Source organism: Anser brachyrhynchus (assembly GCF_964034855.1).
Source record: "Anser brachyrhynchus genome assembly, chromosome: Z".
NCBI lineage: Eukaryota > Metazoa > Chordata > Aves > Anseriformes > Anatidae > Anser > Anser brachyrhynchus.
The window spans coordinates 32,007,533-32,029,812 of record NC_137697.1 but is presented as its reverse complement, the minus strand read 5'-3'; the positions used below and the strand labels follow the sequence as shown (position 1 = coordinate 32,029,812).

At 45.0% G+C, this 22,280-nt stretch overlaps 1 protein-coding gene and 1 long non-coding RNA gene across 6 annotated transcripts in view; one reads left to right on the top strand and one right to left on the bottom strand.

The window, feature by feature from the left end:
• ACER2 (alkaline ceramidase 2) overlaps positions 1-22,280 on the bottom strand; it is a 27,906-nt gene extending 5,626 nt beyond the window's left edge. Inside the window, exons 1-4 of one of the 5 annotated variants that reach the window (XM_080574505.1) lie at positions 21,463-21,654; positions 14,557-14,671; positions 13,512-13,653; positions 10,782-10,919 (exon numbers count right to left, since the gene is read on the bottom strand). In XM_080574505.1, the coding sequence (XP_080430631.1) occupies positions 10,782-10,919; positions 13,512-13,653; positions 14,557-14,671; positions 21,463-21,639 (572 nt within the window). In that variant the 5' untranslated portion in view covers positions 21,640-21,654. The other 4 variants (XM_080574507.1, XM_080574506.1, XM_080574509.1 and 1 more) reach the window with 4 other exon arrangements.
• LOC308185869 lies at positions 16,956-17,470 on the top strand. Its single transcript, XR_013943794.1, has 2 exons — positions 16,956-17,097; positions 17,129-17,470. It is a non-coding gene; the product is annotated as an uncharacterized lncRNA (long non-coding RNA).

Below are 22,280 nucleotides of genomic sequence, written 5' to 3'. Positions count from 1 at the left end.
ACTTCACTGGGGAGCCTGTTCCAGTGTGCGACCACCCTCTCGGTGAAGAACCCCTTCCTGATGTCCAGCCTAAACTTCCCCTGCCTCAGCTTAACACCGTTCCCGCGGGTCCTGTCACTGGTGATAACAGAGAATAGGTCACCTGCCTCTCCACTCCCCCTCGCGAGGAAATTGTAGACTGCGATGAGGTCCCCCCTCAGCCTCCTCTTCTCCAGGCTGAACAGGCCAAGTGACCTCAGCCGCTCCTCCTACGTCTTCTCCTCTAGGCCCTTCACCATCTTCATCGCCCTCCTCTGGACACTCTCCAACAGTTTCATGTCCTTTTTGTACTGTGGTGCCCAGAACTGCGCACAGTACTCGAGATGAGGCCGCACCAGCGCAGAGTAGAGCGGGACGATCACTTCCCTCGACCGACTAGCGATGCCGTGCTTGATGCACCCCAGGATGCGGTTGGCCCTCCTGGCTGCCAGGGCACACTGCTGGCTCATATTCAACTTGCTGTCAACCACAACCCCCAGATCCCTCTCTGCAGGGCTGCTCTCCAGCATCTCGTTGCCCAGTCTGTACGTATAGCCAGGGTTGCCCCGTCCCAGGTGCAGGACCCGGCACTTGCTTTTGTAAAAATTCATGTGGTTGGTGATCACCCAGCTCTCCAATCTGTCCAGATCTCTCTGCAAGGCCTTTCCACCCTGATCCGAGTCCACAACTCCTCCAAGTTTGGTGTCGTCGGCAAATTTGCTCAAAACACCTTCTAGTCCTACATCCAAATCATTTATAAAAACATTGAAGAGGACTGGCCCTAAAATGGAGCCTTGAGGGACCCCACTAGTGACCATCCACCAGCCAGATGTGGCCCCATTTACCACAACCCTTTGAGCCCTGCCCGTCAGCCAATTGCTCACCCGTCGTATGATGTTTTTGTTTAGCTGTATGCTGGACATTTTGTCCAGTAGGATCCTATGGAAAACCGTGTCAAAAGCTTTGCTGAAGTCCAAAAAGATCACATCAGCTGGTTTCCCTTGATCGACTGGATGGGTGATCTTATCATAAAAGGAAATCAAATTTGTTAGGCAGGACCTACCCCTCATGAACCCACGTTTGTTGGGACCAATGACTGCACTGTCCCCCAGGTGTGCTTCAATAACTTCAAGGATCATCTTCTCCATAATTTTACCAGGCACTGACATGAGACTGACAGGCCTGTAATTGCTAGGGTCTTCTTTCTTACCCTTATTGAAAATTGGCACAACATTTGCCAGCTTCCAGTCCAATGGGACCTCTCCAGATTCCCAAGATCGTTGAAAAATAATTGAGAGAGGTCCTACGATGACGTCTGCCAGCTCTTTAAGCACCCTGGGATGAATCCCATCCGGACCCACGGATTTGCATGGATCCAGGTGGAGCAGCAAATCCCGCACACGTTCAGGGTCGGTTTGGAGTTTGTCATTCCCACCATCATGGTCCTCCAACTCAGGGTACCCTGGGTCCCGAAGCCTATCATCAGTGTTGAAGACAGAGGTGAAGAAGGCATTAAACGTCTCTGCTTTGCCCATGTCTTTGTCTATGAGGAGACCCTACCCATCTAGCAGAAGACCTATGTTTTCTTTGATTCTCCTTTTTCCGTTCACATATCTAAAAAAACCTTTTTTATTGTCTCCCACAGACACGGCCAGCTTCAACTCTAGTTGGGCTTTGGCCACACAAATTTTCTCCCTACAAACACGAACAGCATCCATGTATTCCTTCCTCGTCGCCTGACCCTCCTTCCAGCAGCCGTACACTTTCTTTTTTTGCCTAAGCTCCAGTAGAAGTTCCCTGGTCAGCCAGGCCGGCCTTCTGCCCCACCTGCCTGACTTCTGATATTTTGGAATCGCCTGATCTTGTGCTTTTAGGAGGCAGTGCTTAAAGACTGACCAGCACTGATGGACGCCAATGCCTTCAAAAGCAGTTTCCCAGGGGACCTTGCTGACTAGTTCCCTGAGCAGCCTGAAGTCTGCTCTCCCCATATCCAGGGCTGAAGTTTTGGTGACAGTTTTCCTTCTGTCACCATAAATTCTAAACTCAACCGCTTCATGGTCACTATGACCGAGGTGGCTGCCAATTGCCACATCTCCCACAAGACCCTCTCTGTTCTCCAGCAACAGATCTAGGAGGGCACCTTTCCCAGTTTGCTCACTTAGCACCTGCACCAGGAAGTTATCATCTAGGTGCTTTATGAACCTCCTGGACTTGCTCGTGTCAACTGTGTGATGATCCCAGTTGACGTCTGGCAAGTTGAAATCTCCCATTAGGACAAGGAGAGTCGATCTCGAGGCATCTCTTAGTTCTGCAAAGAATAATTCATCAGCGTTGTCGTCCTGGCCAGGTGGTCTGTAATAGACTCCCACAACGACATCCCCTTTATTTGTTTGTCCCTTAATCCTTACCCAGAGGCTCTCAATTTTGCCATCGCCAACTTGAAGTTCCACACAGTCCAGCCCATGCTCCACATACATTGCCACCCTGCCCCCTCGCCTACCCTGCCTGTCCCTCCTGAAGAGCCTGTGACCATCTATTGCAACACACCAGCCACAGGACTCATCCCACCAGGTTTCAGTTATGCCAATGATGTCGTAGCTGCAGGACTGGGCCAAGACTTCTAGCTCATCCATTTTATTCCTCATACTGCGTGTGTTGTGTAGAAGCACTTCAAATGTGCCTCCCTACACACAGCACCTTGTGTAGCCAACCGAAGGGCCTCACTAGCACACAGTCCCTCTGATTCTAGCACACCATCCCTTAGCTCATCACCAGCGTGCCTGGTTTTATCCCCTTCCCCCTTCGACTCTAGTTTAAAGCCCTATCTATCAGCCCTGCCAACTCCTGAGCAAAAATCCTCACCCCTCTCTGAGAGGCGCATCCCATCTGGTGCCAGCAGGCCCGGTGTCACGTAGACCTTCCCGTGATCGAAAACCTGAAATTCTGCCGGCTGCACCAGTTCTGAACCCATGTGTTAATGTGATGAGTCTGTTTGTCAGCATCGATCCCCCCCTATCAGAAGGACAGAGGCAAACACAACCTGTGTCCCTGATCCTTTTAGTCGCCCCAAAGCCCTAAAGTCCCTTTTGATCACTCTCAGGCTTCTCATTGCTACCTCGTCATTACCAGCCTGAAAGACCAGTAGCAGGTAGTAGCTGGTGGGCCGTACCAGGCGCTTGACTTTCTTAGCGAAGTCTCTCACCCGAGCCCCACCCAAGTAATTTGTCTAAAGTTAATTGTCTGAGCTACATATCAAGAGTCAAGCCAATTGTCCAGGCAGAACAATAAGGAAAATTCAGCCTTCATTGGGGGTTACAAGCCCCTGCCTTGTTCTACATCCTAACAGGAAAATAAGTCAATGCCAGGTGCCCCACAGCCCCATCCTCTGTCCCAAGGTCCTCAAGAGGGGCTCCTCGTATCTACATCCATCTTCTTACACCTCTTCCAAAAAGTTATTGAGAATGTTTCCACGCTTTTTCCTCCTCAGCAGATCAAGAGTCAGCCTTCCTCTCTGCTCTGTAGACTTCAACCCTGTCACCCCAGTAGACTTGACACCAAATCACCTTTCTTCTCCCATGCTGATTTACCTCATGTGGGAGATGAGCGAAGCCTGGCAAATTGATACTATAAAGGAACACTTCACCTTGTGACACTCAGAAGCAATCACAATCAAAATGTGTACCTCTGGAGGAGTGAGTAGGAATACGAAAGCACTTCTTTATCCTGTGCACTGCCGTGCTATTTATGGTCCCTGATCATCTTTATACACAACTGTCCTTGACAAATGAATAATGCAGTCTTCTCATAACACAGTGCAGCACAAGCCAAAATGCTCTTTAGTTCTTCTTTCTTCCACACCAAACATTTGGCAGTCTGAAATTTGTTGTTCTAGTTTGATACATTTACAGAGTTCTGTTTTTTCCAACATTAGCTGCTAATTGTCTCTATGGCTGCATGCAGCTTACAAGCTACAGGCTATACTCACTGTCAGTGAAGTAGTAATGCCAACTGTGTCCCCAAGACAAAATTTTTCATTACATCCTTCCTCAGGTGTGAGATGATCTCTTAATTACGTAGTATCAACCAGCAACAAGGATACCGATATATAATGCCTCCTGCCTCTCTGTGGTGGAAAAGCAGAACTGCAACTGCTGCCATGGCTTTGCTAACGGAGTCTAGCTAGGCATTCAGGAAAATCAGAAACATACACGAAGTACGCTGTCCAGGAACACTTCTCTGAATACACTGCCGGTACAGCAGTCTACATGGCTACGATGTATTGCAAGCTAAAAAAAATCTGCAGCTTTTCCCACAAATCTATTGGATATTTTTCACTCTCGAAATGCTGTTTCAGTTGACATTTTAACAGGCTTAGGGATTAAGAAACTCCTACGGGTGAGTGGGAGGCTCCTTTTTAGGTATCGGATTAATAACAAAAAAGCTACCTGCTACTTAGTAATGTTGAAAAGCTAATTTTCTTCTTATGCACAAGCTGGCTTTAAGGTCTGGCATTACCTTCTTAAGCCATCTATAAAAAATGACACATTCAAAATCATCACACCTATCTTTATTTATTAGAAAAAAAGGAAAAAAAAAAGAAAAAAGCTTCAACTACTGTCTAAACTCTAATCTCCTCCAGAAATAGATATTACAATAGTTGTTTCCATGACAAAGACACCTACATGGCTTCCATAAAAAAAAAAAAAAAAAAACAACAAAAAAAAAACCAGTATTTCACATGGCATATAAACCAAAGTGACTTTTTTCTTGGAACTGAATTCTGCAATCCATTTGACAAACAAAAACCACACCGTCAGAGGAGACAGGGCTGGCCCACGATAGCTTCAAGATGGCCTGTGCTGAAAACAGTAAAATAGGTATCTTTCTCCCTCCTCTGAAATAGTGTCTTTAATCTTTAAAGGCTATAAAGAGCATGAAGAAAAGGATAAGGAGATTTTTGAGTTGCGTATCAAGTTCCAGAGCATAGATACAAGAATTCTTCCTCTTGTGAGACAACCCACTAAGAAACATACCCACGATTTGGCACAGTTTTGTAAGTAAAATTATACTAGTTTACTAATCCTCCTCCCTTTCAAAAAGTAAAACTAGACTGCTACTCTGGGCATTTCTGCATTCTGACAGAGCAAAGGGTATGTGTACTGAGAATATGTAGACTTTCCTGGACCTGTCTGAAGGATATAAACAAACACGTGCACTTGCATCCCATTTAAGATAAGAGGCTTGACCTCAAATAGACAGCTCCTTTAGTCAGTGACCATGCCTGCCAACATCTGAGTAGTTTGAATACCAAGAAGAGAGAACAAGTAACATGCATGGTTCAAAGAGTTCAAGGTTGCAAAGGAAAAATGAAAGCTTATTGAAAGAAACTTTCTTATCACGAGATCAGCTATAGAAATGGTACAGACTGTAATGACAGGTTAGTACCACCATCAGGAATCGCAGTTTATTTTTATAACCTTAAGACTAGACGCTGCAGGGTGTGCTGCAAAACACTACTCTGAGGCAGAAAAAGTCAATCACAATTAGCCGAGCACAGACTGTTAATCTGTGCAACACTGCTGGGTTTTCTGTGATCACCCATCGTAGATTCTTCAGCTCCTGCTGTAATCATACTTCCTATGTGCTGAGGAAATGCACGCTAAGGCAACAAGAGAACTGCAAAGCTACATACCTGCCACTGTTTTTACCACAGTGAAGAGAGGCACTGCAAACACTACCTGAACACTGGCAAGACAAAAACCAGTCACTTTTACTTCTGTATAGACACTTACACTGACCATTAAAAGAAGCACTGAAATGGAAACCGTCAGCTAGGGGTCTAAAAGTGCCGTTCATCCTGCTGTCACATGCTCATACCCTAGCTCAGTCTAAAAGAAGCTAGACCACAAAAGCTTGCATTTTCGTTAGTCCCTTTTGCCTACGCAATGCATGGTGTTCTCTGTTTTAACACAAACAGCCACTATTTTGATACAGGAGCCTCTTCAAACACTGGTGTACCCCAGGCATTTGCTATTTGAGGGACTGTGCTGGTACACACTTCCAACAGCATTACCTTCCAAAGTCATTGCATCCCCAACAAAACATAACAGCTTTTCTTCACACCAGTGCAGCTTCTGGATGTTAACAACTTGATTTTGACACAGATATCTCCTTTTACACCCTAATAAGTGTTTTAAACTTTTAACAAGTTTAACCTTTTAATCGAGAAAAAGATAACTTAGAGCAATCTGTGACAATGAAGTAGGGTTCCCCCACATCTAGATATCTAGTAGGAGAATCAAATGTGAGCAGACAGACTTGAAGGTAGGGTGAGCCTTCACTGCTCAAGATTCAGATGTCAGCTGAGAAACAATACCTTACCATCTATCTGCTCAGGGAGATAGTTACACACCTGATGATGACCCACTAAATCATACTCATTTAATGATTACTATAATCTCCATTGTTCTTGGCTTGGAACTGCAAACAACAGGATCCTCATCTGCTTTCTCTATTATCCCATCCCCTAAGAGAGCTCAATCTTTTTCTGTGAAACACATGAAGGGATTGCTTTGGACAGAAATAAGAATTAAGTTTTACAATTTCCTTGTTTTTCAGGAGCAAGTACGCATTTAACTACCTTTTGCTGTTTTCATCATCTCACACCCACAGTACTTCCAAGCAGGGTGTCAAACCTACTAGTTCTGCATTTAAGAGCATAATGCTCTTTAGTGACAACAGTCTCTCCTCACCAAGGATGAATGAGAGGCAGAAAATTCTCATTTGAAAACAAAGTATTTTTGATTCACCAAAATTCTGTACAAGATTTACAGCAGCCTAGAAAGAGAACACCACAACGTATTAGAGCAAAACACCAACTTCAGCATGGAACAGAAGAAACTACTTTAAAGGCTCTTCTCCTTCCTTCCCAGAATACCTGTTTCACAGACTAAGACCCCCTGTAGTCTGCAGGATTCATGTGTGTAGCCCCCTACCATCTATGGTAGTGGAGAACAGGAGAATCACAGGCATTTTACATAATACTTATGTTATCTTTTTTTTCTGAAAAAGAGATGAGTCAATCCCTCTGGGTTTGCAAGAATTTATCTCATTTAAATTTCCCAGTGAACAGCATGGCTGTTCTCAGTCAAACATAATTATTTGCCTTTTACATTTAGGAATTCATCAAGAAACATCATAGGTATTACATCGTCTTGATACACAATTGGCCATATGTCACTCTAGGTCCCTTTTGAATCATCATTTCAGAAGAAGGTTTGATTGTGTCCGTAATTCTCAAAAGAACAGGTAAACTCCACACATTTTAATGAATAATGACCTTTCACAAGGTCAGTGAGTTTCAACAACAGAGTTTCAAAAAGCAAGTACATATAGCCATGTGAATTCCCAGATATAATCCAATAGTATTTAAATCCATAAGACACTAACCATTCATCCTCTCAAGTTACTCAGGAGCTCACGCCTCAAAAACTGGACTGTAGAGAGGTCACATAGATTGCTCACTGACACAATCAAATCTCCTATTGCTCTGTCAGTGGTTTCCTGGTGCTTCCATCAAAATGAGATGCCTCCACTAGCATTCTTCATCTCCACAGCTAACTTCTGTGCTGTTTCCCAGGTTTCTCTGACAACAGAAATAGCTGCTGCTTAGCAGGACATCTAACAAGAAAAGACTCAAGAACACTTCAAAAAAGCATTACTAGCAGAGGCTTCCACTCTATGGGGAAGTAGTGGCAGAACAGGGAAAGGTGGGAAACAGGAAAAGTTCCCTGCTCTAACAGAAGCAGTTAAAATGCAGGCATTTTGTCCTACTCATTTATTTCGATGGACATTTACAGATGCAGTGTGTAAGAGAATATCCCAAGTTGGAAGGGACCTACAGGAATCACAAGGATCATCAAGTCCAATTCCTGGATCCACACAGGACCACCCAAAAATCAGACCATATGTCTGAGCATCATCCAAACGCTTCCTGAACTCCAACAGGCTCAGTGCCATGATCACCTTCCTGGGGAGCCTGTCCCAGTGCCCAACCACCCTCTGGGTGCAGAACCTTTTCCTAACACCCAGCCTGACCCTCCCCTGTCCCAGCTCCATGCCATTGCCTCAGGTCTGTGATACTTTTACTCAGCTGAGCAGCTATGCTCTACCATGGCCACTCTCTCACTCCACCTCCTCAAAGGGAAAGGGTATATTCCCATTTACGATTGAAAGGGCTCAAGGGTTGAGATAAGGACAGGAAGATCACTCAACAGTTATTGTCAGGGGCAAAACAGACTCAGCATAAGCAAGATTAATGTAATTTATTACCTATTACTAACAAGCTAGAGTAGTGACTCAAAAAAAATAAATAAAAACACCTTCCTCCCAGATCTACCCTCTCCTACGCCCTCCTTGAGCAGCACAGCGGAATGGGGGCTGCAGTCAGTCCCTGACATTTCGTCTCCACCGCACCTTCACGGTCCCTCTCTGCCCCTGCTCCCCGTGGGGTCCCTCCCACGGGATGCCGTCCTGCCCGAACTGAGCCTGCGGGGGCTGCCCACAGGCAGCAGCTCTTCAAGACCTGCTCCCACACGGCTCCGTACCACGGGGTCCATCCGTCCCCCAGGAGCAAACTGCTCCAGCACGGGTCCCCCACGGGCGGCAGCTCCCCCCAGACCCCTGCTCCTGCGTGGGCTCCTCTCCACGGGCTGCAGCTCCGGCCCGGGGCCTGCTCCTGCGGGGGCTCTCCATGGGCCGCAGCCTCCTCCAGGCCACATCCACCTGCTCCAGCGGGGGCTCCTCCACGGGCTGCAGCGTGGAGATCTGCTCCGTGTGGGCTGCAGGGGGACAGCCTGCTCCACCAGGGGCCTCTCCACAGGCCGCAGGGGAACTGCTGCTGCCTGCCTGGAGCACCTCCTGCCCTCCTGCTGCACTGACCTGGGAGTCTGCAGGGCTGGCTCTCACTCCTCTCTCCCAGCTGCTGTTGTGCAGCAGGTTATTTTCCTTTTCTTCAATCTGCTCTCACAGAGGTGCAAACAACATCGCTTCTTGGCTTGGCTCTGGCCAGCGGCGGGTCCCTTTTGGAGCCACCTGGAACAGGCTCTCATCTAACGTGGGGCAGCTGCTGGATTTTTCTCACAGAGGCCACCCCTGCAGCCCCCTGCTACCAAAACTTTGACACATAAACCCAATACAGGGTCCTGTTGCTGTCCCCAGAGAGCAGAGCTCAGCACCTGCCCCTCAACTCCTCTTTTGAGGAAGCTGCAGGCTGCCATGAGGCCTCCCCTCAGCCTCCTCTGCTCTGGGATGAACAAACCAAGGGACCCCAGCTGCTCCCCACATCTTCCCCTCTAGACCCTTCACCATCTTCACAGCACTGCTTTGAACACTCTCTAATACTTTTATGCCCTTATTACACTGTGGCACGCAAAACTGCACACAGTACTCAAGGTGAGGCTGCACCAGCGCATAGCAGAGCAGGACAGTCCCTTCCCTCGACCGGCTAGCGATGCCGTGCCTGATGCACCTCTGGGCACAGTTGGCCCTCCTGGCTGCCCCAGCACACTGCTGGCTCATGTTCAACTTGACACCAACAAGAACTCTGGATCCCTTTCTGTGGGGCTGCTCTCCAGTCTCTTGTTCCCCAGTCTGTACGCACAACCAGGCTTGCCCTGTCCCAGGAACAGAAATCAGCACTTGCTGTTGTTAAACTTTATATTGTTGTTGACTGCGCAGCCCCCTAATTTGTCAAGACCTCTCTGAAAGGCCTCCCTACCCTGAGGTAATCAATAGTTCTTCCCCATTTAGTGTCATCTGCAAACTTAGTGTACTTTCAAGTCCTACATCCAAGTCATTTATGAAAACATTGAAGAGAACTGGCCCCATAACGGAGCCCTGCAGAATACCACCAGTGACTGGCTGCCAGCCTGATGTAACCCCATTTACTATAACCCTTTTAGCCTGAGCGATAAGGCAATTTTCACCTACAACAATACATATTTGTCTAGCTGTATGTCTATCTAAGAGCCAACCTAAGTTGTGCAATCCTTCTCAGACTGGAGAAGAGTGGGAAAGGAGGAGTTCATATCCTGATCTTTGCTTTGTCCTTTTTGCAGCAGGTCAGAAGATGCAAAAAACACGCAGCTCCTGGTGCTGTTATCATGGTACGTAGGACTCTTTCAAACCTTAAGACCAGTCTCAGATTCTTCTCAATTTGCATTCTGGTTTCATAATGTCTAAAGCCCTGACAGGTAGCTATCCTCTGCAACCTAGTGATTAACTTTATCTTTGTTGGCCTGACGCCATCATATTACCTGTGTTAGAAAAAAAGTACTGAAGACTCACAATAAGCTTTGAGAGCTGGCACATCTTCCATGCATGCTTGAGCCTCAAGCCATGTTCCCTCCAGTACCCAGACTGTGATTATCTCACCCCTATGCAGACTTTACAGCAGAAAAGCTGTCACTGGAGCAAAACTCTTGCCACGATTCCACAATAAACAAATTTGAGTTAGAACAGGTCAAAGGAAGAGATATGCTGCAAGAAGACAGACAATATCCGACCCAGTATATTCACCTACGGAAAAAAAAAATCCTTGCCAAAAATGTCTGAACTGGCAGAGCAAGCTTATACCAGATCTCTATGAGGGAGAAGCATTTCTGCTCTGCTCTCATAAGCACCGAAGCCAGATCTACTCTATCATCATATGGTGGCCTAAGGATCTCTGAAGACAAAACTGTAGGCAGGAGAAACATACTCACCTCTTCAGCTCAGCAATGAGCAAAGCTGTGCAGGGAACACCCAGAGTCATTAGTGAGATGTTGTTGATGGCAGGCTTAATGAAGGCAAGGCAGGTAGTAACTCCAGACAGGACACCCACAGCAGCTTTAAACCTGCTCCTGAAGAGGGTTTTTTTTTTTTTTTTGGGGGGGGGGGGGGGGGGGGGGAGAGAAAGTATTTTTAATTCCAAGCTTTTAATTAGTAAAACTAGAAATCTTAGTATGACTCTAGCAGTGTAACAAAACTTAGGTTTCTTTAGGTGTGTTCAGAAAGTGCAATGACTGCATACGGTGCATGTGGATCCTGCGCTGGCTTGTATGCATACAGCGTTAATGATATAGATAAACCTTTTCCTGACTAGTCTTCTGAAGCAGCCATGTACACGTATACACACACATGCACACACAGAGACTCACATTAATCACTGGTTTCAAAATACTAAGATCCCACTCCCATTTTCCTTCTCATGCAAGAAGTCAAGAACAAGACAATCTCTGTACCAGCACTGTGCTTCCTCAAAGCAGTTTTGTGTTATCCTTCTTCATGCTTTCAACATTGATTTTTAAGATTATTTTTTATTATTATTATTACTAATGTCCCAGCTTCTAGAGACAGGTTGCAATCTGTTTGGTATATTCTTAGCATAAACGAAATCACAGTTGGGCCATGTATAGACAGCCTGACAACTTTGAAATTAAACATATATTAATTGTTTAAACTTCAAATTTGGAATTTAAACAACCCATTTCTAGACTGTGGCAGGACTATGGCAGACAGAGATTCATCATGCTGCCCCTGAACTACAGTCCCACAGCTGTATCAAACTAGTTGATTTGAAGGATGGCTCTTCTCTCCTTAGTTCTAAGTTTCAAGTAGGGTCTCAGCATATTTGTACAGCACAATTCCCTGGCCACCAGTGTCATCACCCTCATGTTCACCAAGCTCATTACATGTACATTTTGCTTTAAGGATTTTCTTTTTACTGGAAGGCAAAAAGTTACTTAAGTAGGAAGTTTTTATCTGATGTAAGTGCCTTAATGACTGAAGACGCCACAAATCAGTTGTGGTAGATGGTAACATTTTCAACATTAAAAATCTGAGTGCAATGAGGATGAAGAATGTAAAGACCACAGCAGAGAACTAGTATATTTCTAGAAGAATAGAGGTATAATTCTAGAAGAATAAGTTAGGCAAAGCAAAACATATAAAAATACATATATGTGTGCATACGTATATGCGTGCATGTGTGTGTGTAAATCAGACCTGTTCTGGGTTAGGCTTTTTTGCCCCCCAGTAACTCTGTACACTTCAGAAAGGAATCAAGACCTTAACCTCCCTGGCAGACTCTAGGTAGGAACTATTCTGAGAAATTTAGGATGAGAGACATCCTTCATCGCACCTCAGTATTTTATGGGTCTGTTATAACCTGGCAGATTACTATTTACAGTTTTACCAACAAGTTCAACAGAAACAGGATTTCACCCCAGAAATGCTACTATTCCTTCTTTAAAAAGAATACAGTTTAACTTTGTGGGCAATACTACAAATCTGCTAAGCAAACTAGCAGAAAGTAGTGATAGATTACATACAAGAATTCCATTAGGCTTTTGAGGAATAATTTACATGCAGTCTGAAAAATTCTTCAAGAGACAGAACTGCCCTTTATTTGAAGTATTTGAAGTAAAAGATATTTTATCTACCAAATAACCCCAGTAAAACTTGTTGGCCTCTTAAGCTGAGAGGGTCCTGTAATAGCACTGTACACCATTAAAATAGCAATATGCAGAAGTACTAAATTCACACTAACTTGACAAAACCATTAGACTATAGTCTATGCACTGTAATTCAACATATACTTTTCTCAGTGCAAGTTATTTTAAAGAATAGTCAATACAGGCACCAACCTTCCCTACTGACCCCTGACCCCAGCAACTTCTAACTGGGTATATGTCAAGGAAAAAGAGAAGGGAAAGAAAAAAAAGAAGACAACAATAGTATGAGAATGCTAGAGGTAGAAGCCTTAGGCCTTAGCAGTTTTCAGAGAGCAGGACATTGGTGATGTGATTCAAACCTCTCCATAACCTCAATTACTTTACGCATAGAAAAGCAGTATGTACAAAGGTTACAGCATACATTTTTGGGGGGAACAAATCACAAACAGATTCTTTAAACTGCCTACAATGCTTTTTATTTTAACTCTGCAATAAAGAAAAAAACCCTTTGCAGCAACAAGAGACTTCTAAACAAACACCACGTGCAGCCTTTACTTAAAAAGTACTTTTAACCACTGGCTTAGAAGTTCAGATGAAAATTAAGCTGAATTCCATAGGTTCGCTCATATGTACACTCTAGGCTATATAAAAGGAAGAGAGAAAGCGGGTTTCTGTTGCTTTATTTTTTAGCTACAACAAACTAATAGTATAACAAACTAATCATACAAATGTGTCTTTCCAGAATTAAAAGGACAGGCACTTCCAGAGGCACTGGACTCCAGAATCTGAAGTTACATGGCATAAAACCCACCATCAAGAACTATAGACTCAGGACTTCCAAAGAACAAAATAAGATGAGATATAAGCAACTGGAGGAAAATTGAGTGAGAAAAGATAATGGCAGCAGTGGTAAGGTTGGATGATCTCTCAGTGTCATGGCACGGAGGACTATGTGAAATGTTTCAAGAGACAGGAATATGTACCACATCACATGATTACCTGTCATTCCGAAAAACTCTTGGTAGGTATCTCCTAGGGAACCACATGGCAAGAGCACACATCAGCACCCAGAGAATAGCCAGCTCATCCAGCATCTGGCCCAGGAAACTGAGGGTGGCATGAAAGTAAACGGATCCAATTCCTAGAAAAGTCAGGCAAAAATTACAATCAATAGTTACAGTGCTGTATAGAATGAAAGCCACTGCTCATGATCAGGACTGCATAGCAAATGGTTGATACCATTTGGTCTAGAAAAGGAAAAAAAAAATCACCAGCTTTCCTAGAAAAGCAATCCAAATCATCAGCACCTCATAATAATTACAAAACAAACGCATTACAAAAGCAGAAGCTACAGATGCCATATCCTGCTAGAAAAGTAAATGCATGCAAAAAAAAAAAAAAAGGTAGTAAAGTTAAATGCAAAAACAAAGAAAGAAATAATAAATTCAAATGCTTCTTCTGAATTTTCTCAATAGCACAAGAAAGGATAACACAAATGTGGAAAGCAGCATGCGATGACTACTCTGTGATACAAGTTTACATGTGGAAAGTAGCAAACTTCCCCACAGGGCTTTGAGTATCCCTTTACAACTTCCCAATGCCTTTACAATTGAAAAGGCCTAAAAATTTCCCATATACAAAATGGGTAAACCTTTGGGTCTACTATTAAAATGTCTCGATACATAGCAAGATCTTTTATCCTCTCCAGTTTTGATGAGCACTCTCATTAATCTTTTATTCAACAGCATCAGAGAATGGAGGGTCAGCACTGCTCTAGAGTAAGCCCAGATACAAGTAAAAGAAGTTGTGCAAAGGAAAGACAGGAAGGGAACAGAACTAAGGTCAAAGAACCCTCCAACCTCAAACTGCAAAAAGCATTTTCCTTTCAGAAACTACATGTGCTCTAGCTTCAAGCAAGTACAAGCGAACTCCTCTGCAGACGTCAGTACTGCTTTGTTTTGCAGCAACAATCATGCGCAAGCAGGAAAAACTAATTTCCTCTCAGTTCGTGCACACGCAGACAAACAGAGACTAATCAACTTACCGACCACAACTAGCAGAGTCCATATTAAATATATTCCACTGTTGAAGCAGGTTGCATATTGACGGAATAAGCACATACATATGGGTGGTAAAACAAAAAACAACACGTTGCTTATCTGGGAAAATAAAAGAGTACCACAAAGACAGAAAATTAGCAAATATTTAATATCTACAGACTAAGACATCCACAAAAATACTGTCATCCAATGATGCCACAGCTCAACAAATTATGGCCCTCAGTTTCTGTCAAAGATGAACTGTTTTTGCAAAGCATCAATACACTTTGTTTAATTTCATTCAACTAAAAATAGCATAAAAACCACAAACAATGTAAAGTGTGGTTAGTCACATCTTTAAATCACCTTTCCAGTCTATTCCCACAGCCATTTTAGTGAGGATATACAAATACTTGGACTGTTGCAATTCATGAAGCCTACAACAGTAAACAGGGAACTCTAGCAAGTGAACACTCCTCTCAACAGTTGTCAAATTCAGCATGCAAAAAAGGGGGTAGTAAGTTTTATTGAAGTCGAGTCACTGAACAATACCTATGGTCTGGCAGGTCTGAAATACCAAGTTAAGCTAAAAGAGTTAGAACCTTCATTTTGTAGGGTAAAGCAAGCCTGAAGTTGTAAATGTTTTTACAGTTCGTTTTTTTCTCTTGGTTCTCCATTACATAAACAACTGAATATGACTGAAAACAAGTTACAGGAAAGTGAAGAGGTAATTCAGACCACTGCTAACTGTTTTTAAATTTAATATGTAAGACTGGAACAAAGACATATTTCCTCTTGCTTACCAACAAGCCAAAGCACTGTTCTTTAGTTAGAAAATACTCTACCTGTGATTAGCAGGAGCTGTCACTGCAGTATCACGTGGCTCTCTTGGTAAAGGGCTGCCTGTGCTGAGGGCCAGCCGTGGCCCAAGTTTAACCAAGCAGCTATGGAAAGACTGTACTGCTGCCTCACAACGGAACAGGGAGACAAGGATGAGCTCCCAAACCTTGGTTTCCTCACATTCCCCACACCTATCCCAGGCACAAGACAAAATTGTTCCCAGCAATATTCCCCTAAAATGGACACGTAAAACAACTCTGAGATAACAGCGCTCCTTTGGGACAGATCCCCTTTTCTCAGAAACTTACAGACTTTTACTGACACTAACAAAAATCTAATGCAAAAGCATTCATGAATGGCATACAAAGAAGGCATTTGTTCATTCAGCTACTGTCCACCACTCAACACTGTCTCTGCCAGCGTGAGAGCAGAGGCTGCAATGATTAAGACCAACACGTCTCATTTAACATTTGTGAGACTCATCAAATCATACTCCTAGCTGGCACTCAAAATGACAATAACTACAGGAGCAGTTTCTCAGCGCTGCCTACTTCATGCATGACACCTTCCCTCACACTAAAGACACCTCCTCATAGACAAGCTGCATTTCCTTCAAAATTCTTGGCTAGATTTCATTCAAGTGAAATATGAAATACTTAGAAACATCTATCATGCTCAGTTTAGAGCTGTAAAATCCTACATCTTCTCTACATAAAATAAAGCTAGAGAAGCCACCAGAAAAACAGCAGGGAGAAATTTTCCTGTCAACAGAAACCACCATCTTGTTCTTTTGACATTTCAACAAAATCACATCCACAGCAGCGCGTGTCCTAATGCTGCATTAAGTGCACAGGTAATTTCACTGCTACAAGCACCTCGTTGCCTGGCAGCTGCTGGCGAGGGCAAGAGAAGGGAGGGGATGGCCAGAAAGAGGACAGAAAGATCTTGGCTGCTTTTCTAGGCAACAGGCACGAGGCCTGCCACAAAGAGGAGAAGCCACCACGCTCCCTGCAGGTGGGCTGCCAGTCAGCCTGGGGAAACTCCAGTGGCCACTGGGCTGCCCTTCTAAACCAGCGTAGGGAAAGGTGAAATCCTTCTGCCAGTTACCAGCTCCTACAGCTTGTTTTGTCACAGACGGGGCCCCTCACAGACCCACACGTTTTCACAGGGGGCATTCACACTGCTCAGCTTCGGACAGCTGGCTTAGTCCGCCTGCCTCTCCAACTTCTCTAGCCTGTGGTAAACGCTGCCCACTGCTGCTGGGAAGGCCAGAGCCCTACCAGATTCTTTCAAGCTTCTTCACAAACTGTCCTCTGATGAATCCTCTCTCCCTTTCCGACAGCTGAAGAAGCAGGAAATCAGCCTCACAAACCAGACGGGAAAAAGCCGCCGGGGCACTGACTGATGAGCAGTGCCACAGACCAAGCACCTCCCCAGCAGCAATACGAGGACTCCTCTGACAGAAATCCTTCAGCCACCAAGGTGGCAATTTCTGCCTTCGTGGTTCACAAATTAAAGTGAACAAATTGCCAGGTGGGAGGCACCTGGCAATGCCAGAACGCAGGACACAGTATATCCCTGAGGAGACAAGGTAAAGAGCAAAGAGTTATTTATAGAAAAATGTTCTAAAGCAGATTTTAAGAGGTGGATGAATCTGCTTAAGTCACATAAAACCTACACATTCAACTGATCAGGCTTAGTCAAAAGTCAAAAAGTTAGTCAAAAGATTAGTCAAAGCATCTTCTGTTCGCATAAAAACTACCCACCTTTGTGCAGCAGAGACCTATAGCAACATCTGGAACACAGTCATAGACCAGAATTCTGGTGTTTTACCTGCTTTTACAAGCTTGGAGTGGGAGGGCTCTCCTTACTCCGTAAAAAGTCAGAAACATATACAATGACTGGTAACAGGGATGATATAATACGAGCAAGTCCTCTGGGGACCTCAGAGTGCTCTATACATTTTCAGATTTTAGCCACAGTTAGGTCAATGAGAAGTATCAACGAGAGAAAAAAAAAAATTAAAAAAAATTAAAAAGATAGTTACAAACTAGGGAGTGTGAAAGAAACACTTTTCATCTCTACAACTTGAACTAACCAGTGAAATAAATCAGCTTAGGCAATCACAGCATATAAAAGTTAGGCTAGAAAGTCCTTATTCTGCCTAGAAACAAGGTAACAAAGGAAATACAACTACTTGCCACACCTGTAACAACACAGGTTTACATCACTGAGTAGATAACAAAGGAATGCTTCTGCCCTACAGCAATGCTCTTCTGGCACTGAACTCCTCCTGTTCATGCTAAAGTACTGCCTGCAAATCCAAGACCCCACCAACCTGGAACTTGACCGTGATTTATATTCATTACAGTGGCCACCAGGAATATTTCATATCGTTGTAAAAGATGAAATAATTCTGGAACTGAAACTCTTTCCTAATAAGTTTACAAAAAACCATGATACTCATGTCTCTCTTTCATGCAATAGCTTAGTTCTGTTTCTTATATTCCACACGTAGTAATTTCCACAAGTTATATTCAAATCAGAGCTCTGGAACACTTCTGAAATATATAGCTTAAGTTCAGAACCAAATAGGTCAACATCAGAACTGACCTGCTGCTTTTCATTCCCTGGTATCAGCCCAGCTCCCTACAAGAACTACACCCCTAGATATAACACAACTATTAACACCATCCTTCCCAAGCCAGTGAGGCACTTATCCATTGGTCTCTGGTTTCAGAAAGCATTTTGCATATGAAATTTCTGACCTAACACATGATTGGCCTGTATGATTTGATAATCTAAGATGATTTGATTATTTGATAATCTAAGAACTGGAGTACTGCCAATTTCTTTTAGGATCTGCACAAGGCAACAATTCAAAATTACAGTTCTGGAAAAAGGGTAAGTAGCCCATCAATAAAAGTCCATCCTCTGCCTTTATACAATTCTGGACCTTTAGTTTTAATTTTCAGCTATCTGCTTGTATGAAAGTAATATAGGACACAGGCCGCAGATGGAATGCCAGAGCCCAGCTCAGATCGTGACCACATAACTTTGCTCACATCTGGCCACAGTCCTGACTCGTGATGTTTTCCGCAGTCCTACCAAAGATTAAGTATTATTTACTATTTGGTAAGACTCCCAGCCAGTAGCTGCATCATTCGGCCACTAAGGCAACATGTAGCACTACCTCTCTGTGAGAAGGAAGCAAAAACAGACAAAGCAAATCTGCAGTGAGATTAGAGGCTTTGCATCTTCAGCTTCTCAAGAGCACGCCACTCACAAGTGCTGAAAGACTTCTGTAGTTAAAAAAATGCCACCAGAATATAAAAATGCTTTCACACTCCTAAGACAGTTTAGTATTTTTTTGAAAAAACATTTATCTCCTTACTAGCAGGGAACAGAAGAGGAATAAGAACACTGGAAATTTTCTCTTAAAATGGAAATTTGGCAAGAAATATGTATAATATGCACAACTGAATGCAACAAACTGAACTGCAAAGTATGAGCTTCACTGGTAACAGAAAAATGTTACAGTTTTCAGGTGTTTAAAACACAAACAATACTTTTTTTTTTTTTTTTTGCAATACCCCCACAAGTGTTAGCTTCTTTTGACCATATGGAGGCAGTTGTTCATGTTTTAGAGTAGGGTTACATTTCATCAGGATTTTTTTTTCTGAAACTAATAAAAAAAAAACAGGTCTTCCTATAACTATTCTTTTGAGTTATGAAAATTTTCATGGTCTCTTCACTTAGAGCGTGTAACATAAAATCACATCAGACTACTGTACGTTTTAAAAAATTGGTATGATCAATTTGTAAAAAAACCTCCAAATAGCTATTCTCCCACTGATTTAATCCTGATGAGCATTTTGATTTGCTTTTTAACTAGATCATGTTAAATTTATGCAAAATGTTAAGACTGGGACCCAGAAGAATAATTAAATTGATCTTCCTAAATACGTTCCAAATAAGCTGTTCCAGTTCCATGCTTACATGTATACTGCATGAGACCACAACTACAACTCTGACCTTAGCTGTGACAGTTTAAAATGCGGATTAGCAAGGTTTTAGTCTACAGCTTGAAGACACAGATACCAGATTCATGTCTGCTGAAGAGTCCGACCTGAAACTTAAAAAGGTTTTGGGTCAGAACTGAGCCATCTCAGAAGGAATAAAATTCAGGCTCCCCTTAGAGTGCCTGTCAGAGCAGGAGAAATCTTCCCTACTCCCCTGCCAGCATCTGTCTTTTCAGGATGCAGTCACCCAAGCCCATCAATTCACTGCGAATCCAACACTCTTAATTTTCAGAATCTGCAAACACACAAGTCAGTCCATCACAATGACTTCACTACTGAAGAGAAGTGAAATATGTTTACCCTCAACACAGCCTTTCCACCACACCCCTTCGGTGTACAGCTTGCTGGTTTGTACACAGCTGCTGCAATACGAGGGGCTTCAGGGCAAACTTTTCAGTATGTGTCTCTGCTAATCTGTCTGGAAGCTCAGTTATTCACCTGGACGTGCCTGCAGCTCCTAGCATGTTGCAAACTTCTTTGCCACAGCTAATCAGCTCCGCACAGTCAGAAGGATATCCATCCTCCTGCATAGCTGGTCTCCGAAATGCGTCACTTTCTTCAAGAAACTTCTTGTTTACCCTGACCTTTTTCCTCCCTTTGTTTTTGGTTCTTGCATGGTGACATCAGAAACAAAGAAAGCAGACAGTTTCCCCCCACACCCTCCAACTCCTCCAGCAGCACAGACCAGACGCTACCCCGATGACTTTGGCGCAGAAATATGAGAAGAAACAACAGGTTAGCAGTGTGCACTGTGCACAGTGGAATTACTTGTTCTAAGCACACAGCACTCCCCATGAGCCACACTCCAGGCATCTCTTTCTTTCCTTCGCTGTAGCGCAGCACTATCATCTGATGTGGGCGGTCAAGGAAAACAGCTTGAAAGGGAAGGAGAGCTGAGACAAAGATGAAATTTGGAAAACAAACAAACAAGCAAAAAAACTCAGAGACCATTCTGATACAAAAGTCAGACGAAGCAGAAGCCCCAGCTCCCACCCGTGCACCCACCAGCCACCACAGGGCAGAAAACCCGGAGCAACAATGCCGACACGTCATTTGCAGGGCTCCCTCCTGTTGATCTGCCCGTCGCGGAAAGGCAAGCTCCCGGAAAGCCCGGTGCATGACCTCGCTCCCTGGCGGACCAATTTGCCAAACTCTCGGATAAACAAACAGGGCGCAAGGAGCGGCGCTCCCCTCCAAGATGCTCTCCACAGGGCTGCCCGGCTCCGCTAGGGGGGATAAGCTCCTGCAATCCCTCCCCGGCGGCTGGGAGCTCCTGGGCTGGGAGGAGAGGGTTCGGGGGTGCACCGCGGCTCATTAGAAGCAGCGCTAATTACATTACTGCCCCTGACCCGCCACTGCCGAGCGACCCACACCCGCGCAAAGGCGGTACCAGCCGCCGGCACCCGGCGGGGCGGCACGGCGTGAGGAGGCGGGCGGGCTGCGTGCCGGACCCACGCGCTGCCCCCCGGCCCCCGAGCCCCCCGGCCGCGCACCGTGTTGTAGAACTCGGCGATGGCGGGCACGATGGTGTAGTTGTCCTCGCACCAGTCCACCTCCGAGCTGCCGGCCCGCAGCTGGTCCCACCACAACAGCGTGCCCATGGCTCCCCGCCGCGGCACGGCGAGACGGCTCCTCCGCCTCCTCCTCCTGCTTTATCGCCTCCTTCTCCTGCTTTATCGCCTCCTTCTCCTGCTTTATCCCCTCCTCCTCCTCCTCTATCTCCTCCTCCTCCCGCCCCGCTTCCCCAGCCGCCCCCGCCCCCCCCCCGCGGCCTGCGGGGCCGGCGGCGCCCCGGGCTTGCGTGAGGTTTGGCCGGGCCGCGCCCCCCCGCCCCGCCGCCTGCCCCCGGGGCCGGCTCTCCGGGCAGGGGCCGGGCTGCCTGCCCCCACGGGGCTCCGGGAGAGATTCTGTCCTGCTTCCTCGCCGGCTCCGAGGAGCGTGTTCCTCAGTGTATGTAGCCCGCCCGGCCGCCTGCCTTCCTGCTCTCACCCCTCCGTCCTTCGTATGCACTGAAAATGTGGTCGAAAATAGCTGGCGGCTCCTCGTGTTCCCCTGTGCAGGCAACGCAGGGGGCGGGCTGCTGTGTTCACCCCACTTTGCATGTGTACTGACTTTTACACGAGCTATAAACAGGTGTATTGAAGAGGGAGCCAGCTGGGTGCGCATTACATCCTCTGTGAAATATAAAGGCTTAGATATAAAGGCTCAGGTTATATTTTTACTTCATCAATCACCTTCCTGAGAAAGGTCACTTCCAGGTAACCTGCATTCTTTACTTACGCAAGAGGTAAAACACCTCACACACGGAGGTGGCTGATGGAGGCACACTTCCAGCTGACCGTCTGTCCGTCCCTCTGTTCTCCCAGCAGTTACGGACAGCACAGCAGAAGAGAACAAACCCCTGCTACCAACTGCTGCCATTGAAAGCCACATGTTCCACCATGCAAAGACTCCTGGAACCAGGGCAACATTTACCAAGACCTCTGTTGCCATTCGAGGAAAGTTTACCTGAGTGGAAGCTACTCGATTTACAGAAACACCTGCTCTTCTCCTCCGGAACTGTGAAACAACGCGAGTGCAAACAATAGTGGCACTTTGTGCTTCAACAATGTCAACTGCAGATACGCTCAGTTCTAGCATGGATATATAGCCAGGAGTCTCTATGATGCCACTGTTTGTCTTTAAGTGAAAGAGGCAATTTTTCTTACTTCAAGTAAAACTGGAAGGAACAGCCTTCCTAAAGAGTCGGTGCAAAGCTTTTGAGAAGCTTTGTGCAAACTTTAACAACCTAATCATATGTCATAGAT